Source organism: Bactrocera tryoni, chromosome 1, assembly GCF_016617805.1.
Source record: "Bactrocera tryoni isolate S06 chromosome 1, CSIRO_BtryS06_freeze2, whole genome shotgun sequence".
NCBI classification, from domain to species: domain Eukaryota; kingdom Metazoa; phylum Arthropoda; class Insecta; order Diptera; family Tephritidae; genus Bactrocera; species Bactrocera tryoni.
In genome coordinates, this window is record NC_052499.1 from 21,549,935 (window position 1) to 21,572,174 (window position 22,240).

The 22,240-nt window shown below is 38.6% G+C and overlaps 1 protein-coding gene across 1 annotated transcript; it reads left to right on the plus strand.

Moving 5' to 3' along the window:
- The first annotated feature begins 12,181 nt into the window (after positions 1-12,181).
- Positions 12,182-21,896, plus strand: LOC120767089. The gene is made up of 4 exons (XM_040092969.1): positions 12,182-12,649; positions 13,952-14,109; positions 14,181-14,294; positions 21,776-21,896. Exons 1-4 carry the CDS (start codon positions 12,182-12,184, stop codon positions 21,894-21,896), a joined length of 861 nt encoding a protein of 286 aa, XP_039948903.1.
- The last annotated feature ends 344 nt before the right edge of the window (positions 21,897-22,240 follow it).

The following is a 22,240-nucleotide window of genomic DNA, read 5'->3' on the forward strand; positions in this document are numbered from 1 at the left end:
AATATTTTGAATTCTGAGTAGGTATTATTACGATGGAATAGACGTTCCATTACCTGACAACGATGAGTGTCAAATAGCAATTACCCGTCCGAAGAACAACAAAGTGGCAGGGGACGTTGAACTGCGGTGGCGAAGAACTGACATGGTGCATGCATCAGCTTCTTTGTGGAATATGGTTGAATGAAAGCATGTCTAACGATTGGAACTTAAGTGTGATCTGTCCAATCCACAAAACGGGGGACACCACCATCTTCCTCCTTAATACAGTATATAAGGTGCTACGAGCGTATAGTGTGAAAGACTGAGACCACCGTCAACAAACTGATTTGATCCTATCAGTATGGTTTTAGATCTGGAAAATCTACTATCGACCAGATTTTAACCATGCACCAAATTATGGAAAAGACTTGCGAAAAGACAAACGACACACACCACCTCTTCGTCAATTTAAAGTCGCCTTCGACAGCACGAAAAGGAGCTGTTATGTCGCTATGTCTGAATTTGAAATCCCCACAAAACTAATAATGTTGTATTAACCGACGTTGAGCCACACCAAAAGCTCCGTTAAGATCGGAAAGAGCCTCCCGGAGCCGTTCGGTAACAAGCGAGGTTTCAGACAAGGAGACTCCCTTTCTTGCGACTTCTTCAATCTACTCTTGAAGAAAATAATTCGAAATTCGAGCTGCAGAGCTAAATACAGCAGGAACCATCTTCACCAGTCATCGTACTCGTGGCTAGGCTCCCTCGTCACTGTTGATAGCCATTACTTCGAAGGCGTAGATAATTTCGTCTATCTTGGTACCAGTATTAATACCAACAACGATATCAGCCTTGAAATCCAACGCAGAATCACACTGAGAAATAAAGTCCTCTGTCGACGAACAAAGACCAAATTCTATAAGTCCTTCATCATTCTCGTCCTACTTATAGTGCGGAGGCATCGACAATGACAACATCTGATGAGTCAGCGTTAGGCGTGTTCGAGAGGAAGGTTTTGCGGAAGATTTTTGGTCCCGTATTCGATGGAACGACGAGCTCTGTATGAATTATACGACAACATTGACATAGTTTAGCAGTTTAGCGAATTAAGGGACAGCGGCTACGCCTTCAATGAAATAATTGCGGAGGGTATTTGGTTTCAGGAAAGTCAAGGTCGGTAGCAAGTCAAGTTTAAGTAACGTATAATAATTATGCAGTAGATTTGGAGCAGTATGCTGACTTGGAACTCTTTCGACAGGTATAAAATCAGTTCTTGTCCGATTATGTGAATTCTATTGATGGGCACAGTTCCAAAATCGGTCGCCACAGAGTGGAAGTTAAAGGAACAGGGGTAGCTAGCTGAAGTTTTCCATTTTTCAGCTTCTTCAATAATAAGAAGGAGGATTAAACTCCGCTGTAGATGACTGATCTCACTCAAGTACGCGTAGTCAATGCCGTCTTATCATACCGATCAACTTCGTGTGCTACTGCAGAGCTCATGTTATACTAGAACTTTATGCCCTGGCCTTGTGTGTCAATTTTAAAGTGGGTACGAAGTTTTCAAAGCAAATAAAACAAAGTGAGTGAACGCTTTAACAATGTTTATCACCTTGAAAAATACCCTTGTACATGCAACGACTACACTCAGCTGTAAGGTTGCAGATTTCCAACGCTTCGCGGAAATGACAATTTTGATTGGCAACTAAAACACGCGGCAACACAAATAAGCGGGCTGAGCGGCAAAGTCAATTAAGGAAATTTTAATGCGGCGCACAACAATACTAACAACAACAGCACCGCAGCGTAACGGTACAATTGCTGAAGGTAGATAAATTGCTGATTACCGAAATACTTGTAATGTGCCCTTCAACCTTCGTCATACGCTTTACAGTTAGCCAATTTGCCAACTAATTAACGTTGCACTAATTAAAATTACCAAATAAAATGTTTTGACAGCAGCGTTGCATTTGTACGCGCGTTGTGATGGCTCATGCCAGCATTATAATTGTGTACAATAACGGTTTCCGACTTAATTTGCCTGACGCACGCCCACAAATGTTACTTTTTGTTGTTGCAGTTTTGGTTTTTTTTTTCGTTTCAATTCGGCGGTTTTGTTGTTGTGTTGATTTTTGTTGGTGACATTTGACATTGGTTATGCTGTGTGTCAGCTGACAACGCCGGCAAATAATGATGACAACTGGTTGGCTGCTGAATGGCTGGCTAACCACAATGGCAACTACCATCACACACACACACACACAGACACACACACATACAGCCACACATGCACACACAGACGAATAGTCACAGCCACGCTGGGATATTCAAAAGTCAGTGATTGTTGCGGCTTTCACCTGCATGCAACGCAGTTTATTTTTGTGCATGTGTCTGTCTGTCTTTCTGCATGTCTGTGCGTGTTTGTGTGTGTGTGGCAGAGTGCAAATATTTTGCTGCAACAAATTGCAACGTTGATTGACTGTGGCCACAGTAAATTAACACTGACATTTCTTTGTGCGCCAGGGCATCCAGGTGGGTGGCTGGCTTTGGCGTTTGGGCGCGTTTTGTTAGGCCAAAATTATGCCATATCGCTGTGAATGTCCAGCCAGTTGCATGTATTGTTTTGCCAGTTATCTACTATTGCCGGAGTTTCTAACGTCCGTCGCATTGTTAATTTTATTAAAGTGTATTCAATTAAAATTATCATTAATATTATTGCCTTATTCGAACCAAATTCGTATTTATCTAAATATTTTGTATAATCGTTGCATATTTCATAAGGTAAATTTTGGCGCGAATAACGCTGGAAAAGCAATTAAAAATTAATGGCCAACGACACGCAAGCAAGCACACACGCACACTCGTGCATGCTCGTGCGTTATGTATGTGTGTTGCAATAGGATCGCACGAATAGTTGCGGTATGGTCACCTGACCTAATTTAATGTCGGTGTTTACTGTTCATTTTAATTATGCAAAACTATTTATGTTGGCCTAAATGGTTGTGTTCAACTATTGTGGTAGGATACCTATGTATATGGAAGCTTTTATGGGTATGTTTGGAATACCAACCAACTTCATTAATTCTGAGTTTTAAAACACATTTCTAAAATAAAATAACCACCAAGTTCTTTGAAACTTTTTATTTTATATACAATGTGTACTCCAAAGTAAACAGGACTTAAAAAAAAACACAGAACAAATGGTTTTTTTGTTAAAATCAATTTATTTTATTCAAAATAGTCTCCTTCTGCTTCAACACAGCTTTTGCACGGTCCAAAAGCATGTCGAACGAGTGTTTTAGCTCGTTGGCCGGTATGGCCGCCATTATGCCGGTGCAAGCCTTTTGAATGGCCTCTTCGTCTGCATAACGCTTTCCTTTCATGGGAAAATGCATTTTTCCGAAAAGGAAGAAGTCGCACGGTGCCATATCAGGTGAATACGGGGAGTGGTTAATGGTTAAAATGTGATTTTTGGTCAAATAATCAGTCACAAGCATCGATCGATATGAGCAATTTTTGGTCGTCAGTCAATTTGTGCTGAACAAACCGTGCACACGCCTTTCGTAAGTCCAAATGTTCGGTCAAAATGCGATAAATCGATGTTTTGCAGATGTTCAATTCCATTTCCATGAATTTCAATGATGATTTCGGCTGATTTTTGATGAATTCATGCACAGTTCCGATCGAATTTCCGATGATCAAGGATTTTGATTGGCCCACATGTTGATCGTCATTTATGTATGTCCTCACGACCACTTTGAAAATGTTGAAACCTCTCGTGCATTCTGCTACGGGATAGGCAATCATCGCCATAAACTTGTTTCATTAATTGAAACGTTTCGGTCAAAGTTTTACCAATTTTAAAACCAAATTTAATGTTGGCTCTTTGTTCGAAGCTCATTTTCGCACCGATAACACAAACATACTGACACTTAAAACGCAATAACTTCACTTCCAATCCATGAAATGTCATGAAATTCTCACTGGACAATCGATAAAGATAGCAGATTATAACGCACCAGTCTACATGTAGATGGCGCAACAGGGTGCGCTAGATTGTAAAGGTCCTGTTTACTTTGGAAAGCACCTTGTATTGACTGACATGTTCAGCAGTAAAAGAGAAAACAGTATTGCAATTTCATAAACTAGTTATCTGAGGGCGAGCCCAACATATGGATTATTTTTATACATTTTGAGGTCAAAGCACATTGTGTTTAAAAAACAAGAAAAAACGCTAACTTCGGTTTCACAGAATCTGTTATACCGTTCACAAATACAAATTATTGCTTAGGTTTGGTAAGATTAGATGGGTGATCCAAAAATCGCACTTGGACTGCTATATGTAGTCCATTGTGAAGTCATAGAAAAGTTAAATTCCCGGTTTCGATCTCACAAGTTAGTAAAGCGCTTAGTGGCATACACATCTTATCTCACTCTGCTCATTGGATCTCTTACGTTCGGTCTGAGGTTAAAAAGATCTTCCGACTGAGCATCTACCGATTGTGGCCCAGCAATGGCCAAGCTCTCGAGATGGCAAGATATTTAATAGGTTTGTTACTGTCTATATGACTCTTGTCCAGTGCTACGTGGTCGCACTGTTTCTGGAGGTTGCACTGTGCTTGTATCTTCGATATAATTGGCTTGGGGGTATTTCTTCGATGATGGCAGCTGAGGTGCTATTCTCGTTTCCATTTCTTCAAGACTGTATTTTCTTCAGTTAGATACGGTACGAGTAGTTTTGGAGTAGTGGTTGATATAGGGGATCTAAGTATCCTACTACTTCTACGGAAGACGGACGGTCCTCACTTTGAACATCTTTGTTTTGTTGTGTTTTTCTTTATGTTGTTGTTTTTGAGGAGTATTCATAATTTATTCAAATGTGTCCCCGTTTCAGGCTGCTATCTCCGCGCGACCTTTGCCCAGATTTTTCGTCAACGTCTGTACACATTAGGTGCTGGTCGCTTTGTGATCACATTCCATTTTGCTGCTTCCCTCTCGTGCGTAGGTTCTCCTTCGGTGCAACCCCGGCAAGCCCTCCTTTCCTGCAGCTCTTGATAGGGGGCTGCGTACTACTGTTCCCAGCTAACCTACTTAGCATATGGCGTCCACTATCCGCTAACTATGACCTTTAGCTTATCGTAACAGTTAGAAAGTCTAAAACTGGAGTTGATAGAGAACTTCTGGCAGTAAACGCCTCCACTAATTTTTCACCCAAGCTTTGAGCCATCCGTAAAAAAGCTGAAAAAAGCTTAGGAGCGCCGTCCGTTGAACGCACTCGAGTTTTTTTGTAAGACGCACATGGCTAAATCGACTCAACTCGTCATGCTGATTTTTTATTCGTATATAAGGGGGCTGAAGTAATTCTTGTACCGATTTCTTACATTTTCGATACCAAATGTTAGTAGATAGGTGGGGTGGATATCTGTCGACACTCCTAGGCCTTAGGAAGCCCATTGTGAAGCCCTCACTATATTATGTCCTCTATGAAACCTCTATGAAACCTGTGCTCCTCACGAAGTTCATCATCACAAACTATTTTAAATGTGCAACTTCCGCGATATCGTCAAGAAATTCTCGAAGGATATTTCCAAAACAAAGACTTGTATTCGCATAGAATATATTCCGTAGTATCTTCTTCTTCTGCCTCTTGGGAGCTTCTACAGAAGTTTTTGTATGGTAACTGAAGTTGGTTGGAATGTCTGCCAATAAGACAGTAACCTGTTAGCATTCCAACTAGAGTTCTTATGCCAACTATTAATGGTTTGACCCGAAATAACAGCAGGACCCTACCTAAAGAAATGTGCTTTTCAGTAACCAATAATTCGATCAATCTCTTAGTTAACAACTGATTTAATTTGTATTTTTTTTCTTTTGGAGACTTTTTAACAACTTCAAGTTGTAGCGCTCATTCTCAGTCGCCTTGAAGGGTAATGGTACAGTTTTAAAACTCTCCACCATTTGCAAAGTTCAAACGTAAGAAAATTTCTGAATGAAATAAGTTAAGAATGTAGTTAATTACAAAATCAACAAAAGCAGTTAAAAACTAAAGTTCAAGTGAAGATGCTACAACAGTTGTTATGAAAAGCATGGCTTGTGTTATGCAATATGTTTACCGACGTTTGGCTTAAACATAATCAAGTAAAAGTTGACACAACTATGACAAGCGAAATCTGTGACAGTTCTGGCAGTATGTACAGGTGACTAGGTGCGTGTGACAACTTAGGTTAACAGTAAAAATAAATAAGGTATCTGAAAGTCAATATTAAATATTGAAATTAACAGTACTAAAGAGATGTCAAAGAAGTGGAAGAGGGACTAGACTAGTTAGTAAAGTGTATATGTGACAGTTTTGGCGGTGTGACATATGTGTATTGAGTACACAGTTGTTGACAAGATAAGTACATATGGTAATTAACTTGAATCTTTCTTGGAGAGAGGGAAGTTGACAACCTGTATATGGGGAATACAAACTAAAGTAGTGTCGAATAACATCTCAATTAACTTTGAAGTGTAGAGAGTTTAAACTCGCGCAGGAGGTGGGTGCAATCGTCTCTGGGTGAAGATTATAGACTTCTCACACTTGAGCATACTCGCGGTTTTCGCTGGTAATTGACGCTTGTGCCTTTTTTATCGGTTGATGGTTGTCAACAGCAGCTGTAGTGTGGTCTGACATTTGTATGAAGCTTGGTGTGGAAGTAGCACGGTGAGTACTGCAACCAAGAATTGTAAATTGTGCAACAACGAAATTGAATTGGGTGGCAAAGTGCTGCGAAAAGTGAAAATTAAAGAGCAAGTAAACATATAAACAGTGTAAAAAATCAAAGCAAGGATAACTATATTTTTGGTAAGCTGAATTAAATTGCTAAACCTAAATAATTAACCTTTTGCTATTATAATAGTTTGTGCAGTGCATTTTTTATATCAGTTAAATTATGTGGTTAAATATATTATCCAGCATGGCCTACTATAATGATCCGGAACCGAAACCATCATATACCACATTTTTGAGGATTGTCCACTAATTATCACGAAAGTGAGCGTGTTTTTGAAATCTGAGAACATGAAAGAGTTTATGGGATCCGGATGAGGATAATGCGGTAGTTGTAGAAGTAATTCGACTTCGCATTCATAGATTTGTGACACAGAGAAACAGTCGATGGTAAACACCCAATTTCGACTGAGCTTTTGCGAACTCATGTATTGATGAACCAATTCGAGTTACCAAGTACAGCGAAGTCCTTCCTCACCTGATCTCTCCAATGAAGTGGAAGTCTTCCTCTTCCTCTGTACTCTCCCGTAGTAGCGAAACGAATACTTTCAGAGCTGGAATGTTCTCATCCATTTGGACAACATGATCTAGCCTGCGCAGCTGCTGTCTCTTTATTCATTGAACTATGTGAATGCCGCTGTATATTTTGTACAGCTCTTCGTTCCTTCGACTGCGGTATTCGCCGTTACCAAAGCGAAAGTCCACAAATCATCCTAAAAACCGTTCTCTTGAACACTCCGACTCATCCGATGTTGTCATTGTCTATACCTTCGCACCACACAGCAAGACGGGAATAATGAGAGATTTGTAGAGTTTGGTCTTTATACGTCGGGAGAGGACTTTTCTTTTGAACTGCTTATCAGTCCCCAAAGCAGCACCTGTTAGCAAGAGTGATTCTGCGTTTGATTTCAAGTCTGATACTGTTACTGGTGCTAATACTGGTTCCAAGATAGACGAAATTATCTACAACTTCAAGGTTTTCACTACCAACAGTGACGTGTGAGCCAAGTTGAGAATGCAATGATTGTTGTTTGTCGAGTTTCTGGAAGGCATTCTCATTTTTGACACGTCCTGGATGTCGCTATTGAACATATTCAAAATTTCGCGCGATGACTTTGTTGGATGTTTGTATGCCGCCTTTATTTTTCTTTTGATCTCTGTCCAACCATCTTTTGTTTCCTTCATTAATTCGTGTTAATGCATTCTCTTTCATATGTCTTCTCTTCATAAGGGATCTTGATCTTCTTTGCTGGCATCCGACGTATGACCTGTTTTTCGCAATCTTCTTGGTGTCTATGCGCCAAAGCCACGAACGAATCAGCGTTTGCTTGGGGCAACGCATGCAACCATTTCTGCGCACTAAGAACACTTCTTGACCAGAGCGCGATTCTGGTTACAAATAAACATCGCGGCTGCTATCTGGTCAGAACAAACTCACGCAATTATTTCACTCCAGACAACGGATTAGTTATTGTTAAGAATTCAAGAAACTCCAAGTGCGATATGGCGTGTATCGGTGGGATAATTCCACCAGCTTAACCTAATTGACGATGACCAAGCAGCAGTCCATTGCGATTCCTTCTATCCTGGAATTTTTTATTACTCCTCATGGCCATAATTATCTCTATTAGACGGTGTTGATTCACCACAGTTACAGGGGCTTTAACGGATCAGTTAATTTCAACATTCCTGTTGCTGATCGTTGAGGCTAACAGACGCTAGTCAGCGAGCCGTCGATTCCGGGGCCGTAGCTCCTGGATTTTATTTGTTAGTCCTCCTGCTATAATCATGAGGGCGATACAACCTTTTTTGAGGCAGGGTTGATTACATAGTCACAGGATATTGTGAATATAGTATATTTTACGAAAAATGGTTTAGTTCGGATTGCCTTAGCATATATATATGTAGGTGTCATATAAGGTGAACGATCAGAATGAAGTGCTTATATGGAAAACTTCTTCATTTCAAGTGATATCTTTACCGAATTCGTTGTGGATTATTATCCAAGGCAATATGCGAGACATTTGTTTTGATCGAGTCATACATATATCTGCCATATTAACTGACGATCAATGGACATTTTTGTGTTTGTGAAAAGTTAGAAGTTCATTAATCGTCGCTGGTTTGTTGGCTTAGACCGTAGACTTGACGTAGCCCCACAGAAAATAGTCTAACGGCGTCAAATCGCACCATCGAGGCGGCCAATTGCCTGCGCCATTTCGTGAGATAACACGTTCACCAAACTTGGTTTTCAATTAATTGATTGTGACATTCGCTGTGTGGCTTGTGGTGCCGTCCTGTTCGAACGACATACTGTTCAAGTCCCTATCATCATATTCGGCCAATAATAGTCGGTTATCATTGAGCGGTAGCGACTCAAAACGGGAACCTAAGGCGGTTCTGGTTTACAGCTACTTATACAATAGGACCTGCCGAGAAAAAATTGGTCGCGGCCGTGTCGCTTACTCTATTAAGGTTGACGCGGCATAAAAAAAATTGAACAGCAGACAAACTAAAAACAAACACAACCTAACATAACATGGCTTAGTATAGCTTAGCACAACATACCATTCGGCAACGTCCTTCCGAAGGCCGCAACGAGCGAGCGAATTAATACGAAAGGTGATGTGAAAAATTGCTAGCACGCAGTGCAATAAAGTTGAATTTAAAGTGCAACTCTATGACTATTGCACTGTATTACTCGCACGCGAATCTGCGCGTGTGTGTGTATGTGTGTGCGTGTGTTAATGTGCGAAAATTACTAATTACCGCGTACGCGCAACAAAGCAACCGAAATAAAAAAACGAAGCTTGCTAAACTAGCTCGAGCGACAACAACAATAAATAGCTGTTGCAACAAAAAAGTAACAACAACAACTATAGCAAGGCAACACACATCAGTAGACGCGACAAATTGCAACAATTTATCAAATATGCCGCATTTTTCGCACTCAAGTTGCCGTCAGCGCCAAATGTAGTGGTGCTAATGTTGCAAGTTGCACCCTATTGTTGTTGCTGTTGCCACTATTTACTGTCCCATTGCCAGTGGCAACAGCAAAAGCGACAATGGCGACGGCAACGGCAGCGACAACGGAGATGGAGTCGGAAGCGGCGGCAACGGTAGTTAGTTAGCTGCCTGCATTGCCTGCTAAACGTGGCGGTCGTTTGTTTGTACTTGTTTCTGCCGGCAACGAATTTAGGTGAGCCCGGCAGCATTGCGAATATGGCGATAGGGACGACCTCATTCGCAATGCATAGCTTATATACTGGCAACTGTAGGTGTGTATGTGTGTGCTTGTAAAGTGTGTAAACAGGATGGCACATTAGGGTGGTACTTAAATTAGTTTGCAATTTTTTTTTAACTCTCGTAACCTCTATAAATGTTTTTACAGTCAAATGTGCGCCTTTTAAAAATTCCACATAAATTTTTTTCAATATCGAAAATTTGAATTTTGAACTCGGACCATGCCCTAATAGTGGGCGCTCAGAAATATATGATTTTACCACACAAAGCTCAACATTATAGTACTATCGCGTAAGTACTGAAAACAGTTGAACCAAAATTTTATTTTCAACTATTTAGCACCACCCTAACGTGCATATATTCATGTGAGTGGCATGTGTTTCGCTGTTCCCCTTGTAAAATTCCAATGCATGCGGTTTTCTTTTGTTTTTATAATTTCGTTGTGCCACTCTTGTTATCGCTTTCTTCTACTTAGTCTTCTTCTAGCTGCATTTGTGGCCGCTCACTGTCGGTTTGTTGCTGTTACCTAGAATTATGTTGCTCATTATTTCTGCGTAATGTTGTTGTGGTTGCACGCGTTGTTTTTATTGTTGTCCTTATGGTTGTTTTATTGTTGTTACCGCTGTTGAAAATTTAGTTGGCCTTGCTTGTGATAATCTCTTTTTATTTATTTTTTTGCATGATTTGTAGTTAATTTCTCTTTGGTTACTTAGCTGCGTTCTTTTGGCCACAATTCGTTGGAAAAAATTTAATTTTAGTTGTCGGTTAAATGATTAATTAACGTGGTTGAAATGTTGTGGACACAAAATTGTACAATAAAATAGCATAAGGAAATGCGAAAGGACACTGAAGTCTTCGAAATATGTAAACTTTAAGGTATTACAGGTCGAATTTTCTCAGATTCGTTTGAGATTATGGAGAGTGCCGGGAGTTTTATGTGTGTTTCATTTTTGTGTTAGGTTATAAGGTCGATCTTAAAAGGGGTTTCACTTGGACAGCTTAGAACACCGACTGTGGTGCTTAAAACTCCAACATAATAAACGGCGATCCGTTTCGAGCTTCCCGACTTAAAAAAAATAAAGAAACTTCAAATTTAGTGGGGAGTGTTTAATATCAGGGAAAGAACATTCTTTGGCGTTTCTTTTTTGAAGATTATCTTTTTCAAATGTTGGCCAAAGCTATGTCTAAGTTGGTCCATCCGTTGAGTCCAATTTTCGATGACTCGTTGAAGCATTTCGACTGGCCGTATAGATATTTTACTTATCTCTACAGGAAAAAGTCTAACGGTGTGATATTACATGAGCTTGTTGATCCATCGACCGACGCAAAACGTGAAATTATGTGCCTACCGAAGTGTTCTCTCAATAAATCCATTGATTTTTGCGATGTTTGGGAAGTGGTGCTGTCTTGTTGAGACCAAATGTCGCCGAGGCCACCAGCTTCAATTTAAGTCATCAAAGAGACAGTTATCATGGCATCATTTTTGAAGAAATAACACCAAACTGTTGTTTTTTCTGGATGAAATGACAGCTCTTGAATCTCTTAAGATTGCTCTTCGAACCTCATCGGGGGCCTCATCGGTGAACAAAATTTGGCTGGAAAGCGAAAAGGTGTCGCTTGGGAAGGTCGAGCGGCTTCAGTTTAAGCACAAGCTGTACTTGGTTCCCTTTCAGTTTAAGATCTCGATGTTTAATGTACCAAGTCATTCCATGCGTCAGTTCGAGTTGCTGCGAACGACGCCGAATCGACTCACCACAGTCCTCGTGACACCCCCAGCTACGGTTGCTATATTTTCTTCATTGCGTGCTGGATGTGGTCTATTCAGTTGAATATTATCCAAAAATGAATGCCGGGTCTCAACATAGGTTTTGTTGACCATAATGGATCCATCCATTAGTTTAATGCTAGAAACAAGACACCAATGGAGATCCAACTCGGTACCATTTCGATGCGAGCAGGGGTGCCTCTCTGACTAGCTCATGAGCTTTGCAGTTGCCAGCGATACGGCCCAAGACCCCCAAACGTGTCTGATGATGAGGTCGCTTGATGTTATTTCTAAGCTCAGCACTAATATTGTCACTCTGTACAGTATTATTAAGTTCAAGTATTTCTTTTTTGCAGCTCGATTTAAATCCAACTTCAAAGAAGCGGTGTTCCAACACGACGATGCCGCCTAAAAAAGAAGAGTCCATGATGCGTTTGCAAACCTTTGTCTTTCTTTTATTTATAGCAGTAGGCGGCATAAGCTGCAGCAAAAAGCAGAGTGAAGAATCAATCGACATTCGAAGAAGCAGTCAGAATGAGCTAATAAATCGTCAAACAAACAATAATGATGCGTTCGCTTTAAATAACAGTGAAATTCATAACATGAACGATAACAACAATCTCTTAGACAGTGTTGTTATCATAAGCAATAGCTCTAATTGGGAAACTGTGGTTGACTCTAGCGAGAGCAATAATATCAGTGAGAACACTAGTGATGATCACAACGAAGTGATTTTCACAGATGCTCCGCCGAGTTCATACAGAAAGCTGCCGCGCCATCAGAGAGCGATTGCCGCAGTTGCTGAGAACAGAGGATTGCTAAAGAACTCAGATGGTGAGCGTATTCTACGGCGTGGCAAAAGATACTTGGAATTTGCCAAGGGTTCACGTGTTTCGGTAAGTAATTAGGTGACTAAGAATATATATATTTTTATAATATCTGCTTAGTCGACACAAGTCTGTTTTTTAATATGGAGAAGGTATTATCATTTTAAACTTCATTTAATTAGCAGTTAAAAGAGTAACTGGTCAGGTCTTCCCATCAGTCTGAAGCTGTATTTGGTGATAGTCTCACTCAAATCTATATGCTTACCATCCCGTGAAATTTGACCCGACTGACAAAAAAAAAAACTAGGTTCTCACGTATTTTAATTCAAAATTCGCATCTCGTTTGATGAATGTAAGGTCCTGAGGTATGTTGTCAAGCATCTCTTTGGCGATCTCTATTCGATTTCGTTTTAGCAAAATCTAAGAAGATTAGGCGTGCAATTTAAATCGATCCAAATTTGATTGGATGGTAAACTCGATCTCCCTATATTTAGCTTTTATCGAGGTCTCCACACAAGGCGGTCATATATCTTTACATGATATTTTTCTTCCAAGTATAACTACATGCTTAAACTATATTTTATTTATTGTTGATATCATATTCTTCTTCTTCTTATTTGATGGCGTAGACACCGCTTACGCGGTTATAGCCGAGTTAAAAGCACCCCGCCGGTTCTTTTGTTTTCACAAATTGGTGCCAATTCGAGATTCCAAGTGCAGCCGGGTCCTTCTCCACCTGATCTCTCCACCGGAGTGAAGGTCTTCTTCTTTCGCTGCTTCCTCCATCTCTCCAATGGTGTAGAGGTCTTCCTCTTCCTCTGCTTCTCTCGGCCGGTACTGTGACAACACTTTCAGAGCTGGTGTGTTTTTATCCATATGGACGACATGACCCAGCCAGCGCAGCCGCTGTCTTTTAATTCGTTGTACTAAATCGGCGTATAACTCGTACAGCTCATCGTTCCATCGAATACGATATTTACCTTTGTAAAAGCGAAGACCACAAACCTTTCCATCGAACACTCTTAACACCCATACCTTCACATCCGTAGGGACTTGTAGATTTTAATCTTTGTTCGAGCTCGAATTATTTTCATCGGTAGTAGATTGAAGAAGTCGCACGATAGGGAGTCGCCTTGTCTGAAATCTCTTTTGGTTGAGGCCCTTTCCTATCCTGAGGAGCTTTTGGTTTTGCTCAACGTCAGTTTACATAGCCGTAACAACTTCGGACATAGTTCACTTGCGCGAACTTCTAAACATGGCTCCTCCGATAGCTTATTATAAGATATATCTTACTACTTACGAGTATCTATAATTACTAATGTTTTTTAATACATTTTTATTCACTTTATTTTCACAATTTCCTATATCAAGTGGCGCACAAATGGCAAAAATAATATCTTAAACGTCAATACTCTTTGGGCTTATGGTTATGGATTTCGTGTTAATTTTCCCTTTCCCGGTCCTGATGAGTCACGCCGTAAATACTTTAAACGCGATGTGCTACACTCACTCGAGGATGTCCTAAATGGGTTTGCATATTCGGATAAATCTTGAATTATACGATTTTTATTTGATTATTTGAATTTTTTTGGGTGCTTAGACATGGCTTGGATGGACGCGCATGCGTGTTGAAGTCATACTGTACAGCAGTTTTGGATGTGGACTCAAACATTAGTGGCGGTATGCTGTTTAAAATGCTGAAGCTGATTTTTACGTAAGTAAATTGATTGTAGATTCTTATTTCTTTATGGAAAATTCGATTCGTGCGAGGGTTTTTAATTTGACGAATTGGGATCAGTTGAAGTTAGCCTTTTCGATGGATCAAAAATGATATTAAAATAAGTCTTGCGGTAATTATCATCTGAAATGATTAAACAATTTTGTAGTATATGGTATATATTGCACTTGAAATGTGATAACTCTGACTCATAAAACTTGTCGAAATTAATTTATACATTCCTTTAGTTCTCTCATACCGAATATGAGTATCTCTTTGCTGTTGACTTTCTGTTGTATATAGTATCAGTTACATATATCATAAAGTTAGTCAAATACTTTCAAGTAATTTTTTTGAATTCATTAGCGAATGAACTGTCTCTAAGCGCTTAAGTATTGTTTAGATAATTGTTTTTCATTTGCTGAAATACTTAATCTGACATCCAAAGTGTGCTGAGGTCATAAAGTTAAAGCTTTACAGTGCAATTAGCGTTAAGTCTCTCACTTTCATAGGCATTTTTACCATTAAAAATTGTCATATAAATTGAAAGAGCACTTAACGCTCTTTAAATAAGTTAATTACTCTTTCAGAAAATGTTTGAAGTTCAGCTGAAATACGACGGTAAATTTACGAATTGCAATAAAGAAATTGACACTGAAAATTTGGCCAAGCTTTTTTTAACAATTCATGTTCTAAATATTAGTATACACATGAAGAATAGTGGCTTACGAAAGTGTGTTGCGATTTTTTTAATGTTAAAAGGTCTAAATTATTTCCTTTAAGGAGACTTGTAAAAACTAGTTATAAAATTTCAATCATTATCTTTCAGTAGGGCTATGAAAACACGACTATTGGGTAGGAGCGGTTGCTTGAGTTTGCTGGATAGCCAGAAGTCACACCGAGCTAAATCTGGCGAACAGCCAAGAGTTGTCAGCCCATAATTCCAGTCTCCTTTTACGAATAGCTTCGCGCAGAGGAGACATACCACTCAAATAATATTCCTTTTTGACGGTTTTGGCCGGTCGGAAGAAATTTGGAGTACACTACACTTCAATAATCGAAGAAAATTGTAAACATATACTTGCTTTGACGTGGTTTTTCGGCTTCGACTCACCTTTGTCACGATATTCAATATTCGATTGGTCGTCTGTTTCCGGGGTGTTTATACATACAAGTAGATCCAGGACTAATCGCCAGTGATCCAGAGATCATTTGGGTCTAAGCCAACCGTGCTTAGACCCAAATGATCTTTTAACCTTCACTGATCCTTCCGATATTCCAATGATACCAGTAAGATCTCTTACTGTTAATCGTCGATTTTCAAGCACCAGTTCCTTTACTTTATTGATACGTTGATCATCAGTTGATGTTGATGGCCATACTGGACGTGGTTTGTATGGTTTTTATGAGTACTCTGAGCAACTTGAACTGCAAAGGTATTTATGTATGTATGGTATGCGTACTAAAGAGGATTGATTTATAGGGAGCCAAGAGAAAAACAAAAGAAACGGGTTTGTGGGAATTCTGAACAGTTTTAAGTTAAGTTAAGTTTAATTTTTAGGGTTTATAAACATTTCTTGGTCCGTTTTTGAGTTATCCGACTGAAATTTAAAATATACCTAGCCTCTCGGACAAAATTGTTCAGAATTACCCGCTCTAATATATACATATGTATATAGACACCTATAAAGGGTGCTGGTTTAAGAGGAGGAGGAGATTTTAGTCTCGTAAACTGTCAAACTGAACACATATTTAAACATATAGTATATATTATGACAAATTACACTGGTTTAGAGCCATTTTGCGACTGTGGTGTTGGAAGCTGTTTCTTGATAATTTTTTGTGGCTGAAACAGAAAATGCTGGCAAAAATTTCTGTAATAAAAAGGTGTATGGGGCTAAAGCATCACCATTTATTTAAATGACAAAAATAGCTGTACATAATGGAAAATTCTCGAACTCAAATTCATAGTCAAGGCACCTCACAGACTTTTTAGCACTTCAGTAGCAAATTTTTCCTTCAGATTTGCTGAGTAGTGTCATCAGATCTTACTCTGGAACAATATTTGAAAATTAAGGATTTTTATTTTCAACTGTCGGGTTACCTGCGACAAGCTTACAGAGCATTTCGTGCACGTCACGAGCACGTAAAATATTTAAAGTGTCACATTCAGAGTGTGAATAATCCTGCACACACCCTTAAGGCTTTTCTATGTCAAAAAAAAGTTAGTCCTGGGTGTGATTTGCACAATCGAGGCAATATTGGTCCATACTTTTGTAGAACTGTAGAAGGAACTAACGTTATCGGCCAAATTAAGACTGACATTTTTGGTTCCACAGCTTAACAACGTTTAAGTGCTTACTGATTCCGGCAGAGTTGTGGAACAAGCCTGAAAACGTTTTATTTTTTAGAACGAAATTTCGATTGACCGAATCCTGTCGAGAAAACGGCAAATTTCCGCAAATTAGAAAACGAGAAGAAAGCTCGTCAAATTCTTAGTTGAGACTGATTACAGCCAAGTCTGAAACCTTCTCCAGCCCTAGGTAGGTAGGTAGGAGTGTTGATATCGTAGAACCTTTATAAACTTGGTATCTAGTTTCATCGTTGCTCTCAAACCATTCGGTGCTCTTAACTAAACTACTTATCGTTGTCATGCTTTTTGTGGACAGTTATTCAAGGTTTGATATCTTATGGGCTCCAAGTATTCTGTGTCTAGTTTGTGTTAGAGCTGGGCATTCACAGAGAAAGTGGAAAACGGCATTCTTAGTGTATTAAGGGGTTGCATGGGTGAAAACCAGCCTTTTTCAACAATTTTTACTCATATCAAAAATTAAATATATTACTAGAATTTTTTATTTTTACAAAAATACGCTATTGACAAAGAAATTCTAAAATTTTTGGAAAAAAAAATATTTTAAACTCGGCCATTGCGACGCCATTTCCGTTGACCTCTCGGAAAAAAGATGCGCTCGCAGGAAAACTCCTTACAGGAACCTCTAAAGTGAAAAAAATACGTGTTTTAAAATCTTAGCTTAGAGCTTGGACGAAAAAAAGCTGAAAATTGGATTTTTGCTAGCCATTTTTACAAAAAATTAAAATTTTGATGAAAATTTCTTGACCTTAAGAATTGTATCGCAAAGACCTGTGTAAAATTTCAAGAAAATCGGTTGAGTAGTTCGCGTTAAATCTTGCCAACCGGCTTCAAAAACACAGTTTCGAGAAAAACGCGTTAAAGACGGCGCACTTAGCCTCGAGCGCACAAGTTCTCAACGCTGTAGCTCCGAAACTATTACTCGGATCAACTTGAAAATGTAGGAAAATATTTTAAAGGTATTGTGAAATTTAATTAGACAATAAAGAAAACTTTTTTAACCCGTTAACCCATGTAACTCCTTAAGCAAATTATGTGAAATTGTAAAATTATAACAGAAATAGCAAATAAATAATAAATATTGAATTAGAATATACTTACCCTTAAAAATTCACCCTTTACATGCAAATGCACCCACTCACGCTACCCTATGCGAGCGAGTATACGTTTATGCTCCCAGCGACTGCCAAGTGTGAGCACAGAGACACAACGAAATTCTCCTACAATCAACATTTCGCGAACTCGTTGGCATCGTAAAATGTTAAGTTACATAAAGTGAATTTTTGTGCAACGCTTTATTTTCAATTTAAACCAATTTATTTTAATTTAATGACAGCGCAACATGGCAAGGACAAAAAAGCCGAACGAGCGTAAAGCACATAATGCCATTCGGTTAAAATGTGTTGCTAAGAGGATGCGCTTTTAAATTCGGCAGACACTCAACTTACTCACAACGAGTGCAACAACAATACAATTGAACGAGAGACTGCAATATTTGACAGTGCCGCGCTGTGTTATGCCATGCAATGCCATGCCATGTAATGCAAATTGTTAACCGACTGTGCAGTGTGTGCGTCCAACGACGTTGATGGCTTTTCGATGTCTGGCGTATTTTGTTTTGTTTTGTTTTTTTGTTAATTCGCTCAGAATATATGTATTGTTGTTTTGCATTCTTCATTTCAAGGTTGTACATGTTGTTGTTATTGTAATTGTGGTGACATTGCCAATTGTAATGAATCCCAGTGGCAATGTTTCTGCCTCGTAGTTCAGGAAGTGTGTTGTAAGGGTAATTAAACATTTAATAGAGACTGGCTTTACATTGGCTAATTAGGAAAATTTGAAATAAATTTCATGGCATACAACTTAGTTGATTTATTTCAATAACTTTTTGGTAGTCGATAGACCGAATAAAGCGATCTTATGACTTATCGATACCATTTCTGTAGTACGAACGGTTTTTTCAAAAGAGGCTTAAACCTCAGCGATTACCTCTTCACTGTCGATAAACTCTTTGCAACGAAAATCTCTTGAGGCCTGACCAACTCCGGAGGATACGTCAGATGTAACACGAATTCAAACCCCAATTATTCCAACGTCCTCATTTGCTTGTGACACGGTGATTCACCATCGACCTTAAGCACGTGTAACGCCGGCTTTCGCATCCCGAAATATTCATCAACAAGTTGTCCAACATGTTTCCGCATATCAGCGGTCTTGACCGAGCTCACTTTACGGTCAACCAAAATAAATTTTTGGATCATCATTTGGATGTTCTTTGGGATGCACTTAGGAATATTTCAGCGGTAACGGGAAGACATTTTTCAGCCGTTGAAGGAGGCATCTTAGTTCGAGATCAGTCAAAGTCTGGCTAATACTTGTTCTTCATATCGGCGATAACGGTAGTTGTGAAAACAATTAGAATCAGAATTTGTGTAGTTTTAACAACGGTGGTTAGTAGTGAGCACGGGTGGCTGTCGCTAATCAAAGAGCTTTCAGATCCTTAAAGATTCCTCAACAGTCTGTCCAACATGTTTCCGTAAGATCTTTAGAGTTAAAAGCTGCCTCGATCGATTTCACATTGCGGTCATCCAAAATCATTTTGTAGATCTCCATTTGGATGTTCAGTAGGACGCATTTACGAATATGTTAGATATAATGGGAACCTCTTATTTAGCTGTTGAAAGCGGTTTTATAGTCCGATATCAAAGTCGAATATCTGTAAAATCGCACTTAGCTCGATTTGTGCAACAGTAACCACAGAGGAATATGTTGAATATCGTAACCGAAACCTACTCACAGATTAGTTTTCCAAACGTGGCTTATACCTGTATTCGAATTTCATCCCAAAGAATTCGAGTTCACAACTTCATTCCAATATTTCTCGTCTGTTTCTATACTATACTTGTGAAGTCTTTCGACAAACGAAAAAAAAAAAAACACTCCATTAGTAACTTACTCCTGCATCCTATATCAGAACTTTGGTTCCATATTTCATTTTCCGAACTTTACGGCTGTTTCTTTACTGGGAAATGTGAAGTTGATAAGTAGTATAGAGTGTAGGAAAAGGTAATCTTCTTCCGGTTCTCACACTATCAATAACTTAACTCCATAGTCTTTCTTCGATTTAACGCCAGACGGCCGAGCTTTGCGTGTGCTCACTGATCGCTGGCAAGCAACCAGTATTTCAGAACCTGCAAAAACTTTCGGGAGTAGAGTAGAGATATCCTAAGATCTTTTGTACCAATTGCTCGTAGCAAGGCCCATCGTACCCTATATGTAAGGCTTTTAACCGCATAATGGTCAAACATTTTGTCGGTCGTCAATTGCCAAAGAGTGGTTAATCAGCTCAACAACGTGTGTCTACCTCAGCAAACAGAGGGTTTTATACACCAATAGGGAGGGCGTTATTTTAACGGCTCGTAGACCCATTGATTGTTGTTTTTCATTTCATCTTGTCACGTTTTACTTTGTTACAACGCTTGGAAATTCTCCAATATTACAAATTCACCTTCTGAAAAACAAAACGTTGAAAAAACATTCATTGAAAAATTATGTTCTCAAATTAGGCTCATTTCCGGGGTCACTAATGTAGTGTATTCTCACATAGTTCAGGAAACACAATTGCATTTCCAAAAATTTGACAATTTACTGACATTTGTAGTATTGCGGGATCATAAGTTCTTTACTCCTTCGAAATTAGGCAGAGAATGCCGTTACCATCAATAGCGAGCGATATAACATGATGTCGATCGTTTTCTTTTAGATGAAATCAACTCGAACGATCTCTATTTCCAACAAAAAGGTACGCCGCTTCATGTTTCACGTCTATACATAGACACATTGTGTGCAAAGTATGCCGACTCGTTAATTTCGAAAATTGGTCCAGTCAAAGGGTACCCAAGATCGTGTGTTTTAACGCCTCTACATTATTTTCTATTATTTTTGGATTTTAACAGACTACACAGAACTCGAGAGGGTTGAGGTACTACATTCAATTTTAAGAGAGCAAAATAAGATTTAACTAAAGGTAGTTATATTAAATTTCCACTAAGTTTGTACGCCCGGAAAAAAAAGTCGGAGACCCATATGTACAGTGTATATATAAATAATCCTGATTAAATCCCATTAAATATTGTATAAACAAAACGGTCGTTGATTTAGCTGTGAGGTTGTTTACTTGGCTAAAGGTAAACAAAAGGGTTGTTGACCCCATAAAATATAAACAAAGGGATTACTGATCCATCAAAATGTGAGCAAACACGTCATTGACCTCGTTAAAAATATAGGAAAGGATCATTGACCTAAATGTAAACGAAGTTTGTTGACTTGGCTAAAAGAAAACGAAGGTTGGCTAAAGGTCGTTGACCACATAAAATATAAACAAAAGCATCATTGACCTCTTAAAGAGTAAACAAAAATACCATTGACCCATAAAATAGCAAAAGGGCCATAGGCCCCGTAAAGTGTAAACAAATGTAAATAAAGGTTGTTGACTTGACTAAAAGTAAAAAGAGGTGGTTGTATTGGCTAAATGTAAAGGAAGGGTTTTTACTTGCTTAAAAGTAAAAGAAAGGATTCTTGACCTCATTAACTGTAAACCAAACGGTCATTGAACCTATAACATGTGAAATATAATAATTGACCTCCCAAAGTGAAAACAGCACACATAAACGTTTTTTTTCGTAAGAAAATACTCTTTACTCAGAATCGCCGACATCAAAACACCGTAAGAGATAGCTGCAATACATAATAATAAGTGAAAGCCAAGTCCTTTTAAGGAAATCTATTTTATTTGACAAGATACCTACGAAATTTAGCATGGACTATTGTCCACGGCAACATTATAATCTACGAATATATTGATCGGACTACTATAGCATACATCTGCCACACAAAAATTATCCAGTTAAAGATCTTTTTATACCCCTTATGCTATGAAAAATGCGTCTGTGAAGGGTATTATTGCTTCCGTGCAGCTGATGTGTACATATTTTCCAGTTTTATTATATACTTATAGTACTAATATTTATTTAATTTATATATTTATTATATATTATATTTTGTTTAAAGTGTAAATAATTTTTTATTTAAAATTTAATATTTACAGCCTGCATGACCATGACAAACGCCACTTCTCCTATCTACGCCTGGAAAATTGCAAACAAATTTTACACAGCCATTGTCCCCTGAGCTTCGACAGCATATCGCCGTACACCGATGATGTTTGAGGATACACGAGTGCAATGAAATAAATTGTTCACACAACTGTTTGATTGCGTGTAAATAAGAATTGCAATAAATTTGTTATTTTTTGAAAAACAAAATTAATTTTCACTATTTTCATCACAAGCGTGATGTGATAAATCAACACAATTATTTATGCACACATACGAAGGCAAAAATTAAACAACAGCAAATGGTTTTTTAGACAACAAAAAAGCTATAGCCTATTTAAGGGCGTTGAAAAGCATGCAAAGTACAATAAAATGGCATAAATGTAAATGTATGTGCGCGTTGTTGTTGTTGTTTATTTTTTGCGGGTAATCAGTGAATGTGCAATTGTTTGAAGGTC

Bases quoted from the DNA above. Each gene is read 5' to 3' on its own strand.
- LOC120767089 (XM_040092969.1), top strand. From the start codon at position 12,182: ATGCGTTTGCAAACCTTTGTCTTTCTTTTATTTATAGCAGTAGGCGGC. The intron at 14,110-14,180 runs GTTTGCATATTC...TTGGGTGCTTAG, and splicing joins CTCGAGGATGTCCTAAATGG to ACATGGCTTGGATGGACGCG. The intron at 14,295-21,775 runs GTAAGTAAATTG...TAATATTTACAG, and splicing joins ATGCTGAAGCTGATTTTTAC to CCTGCATGACCATGACAAAC.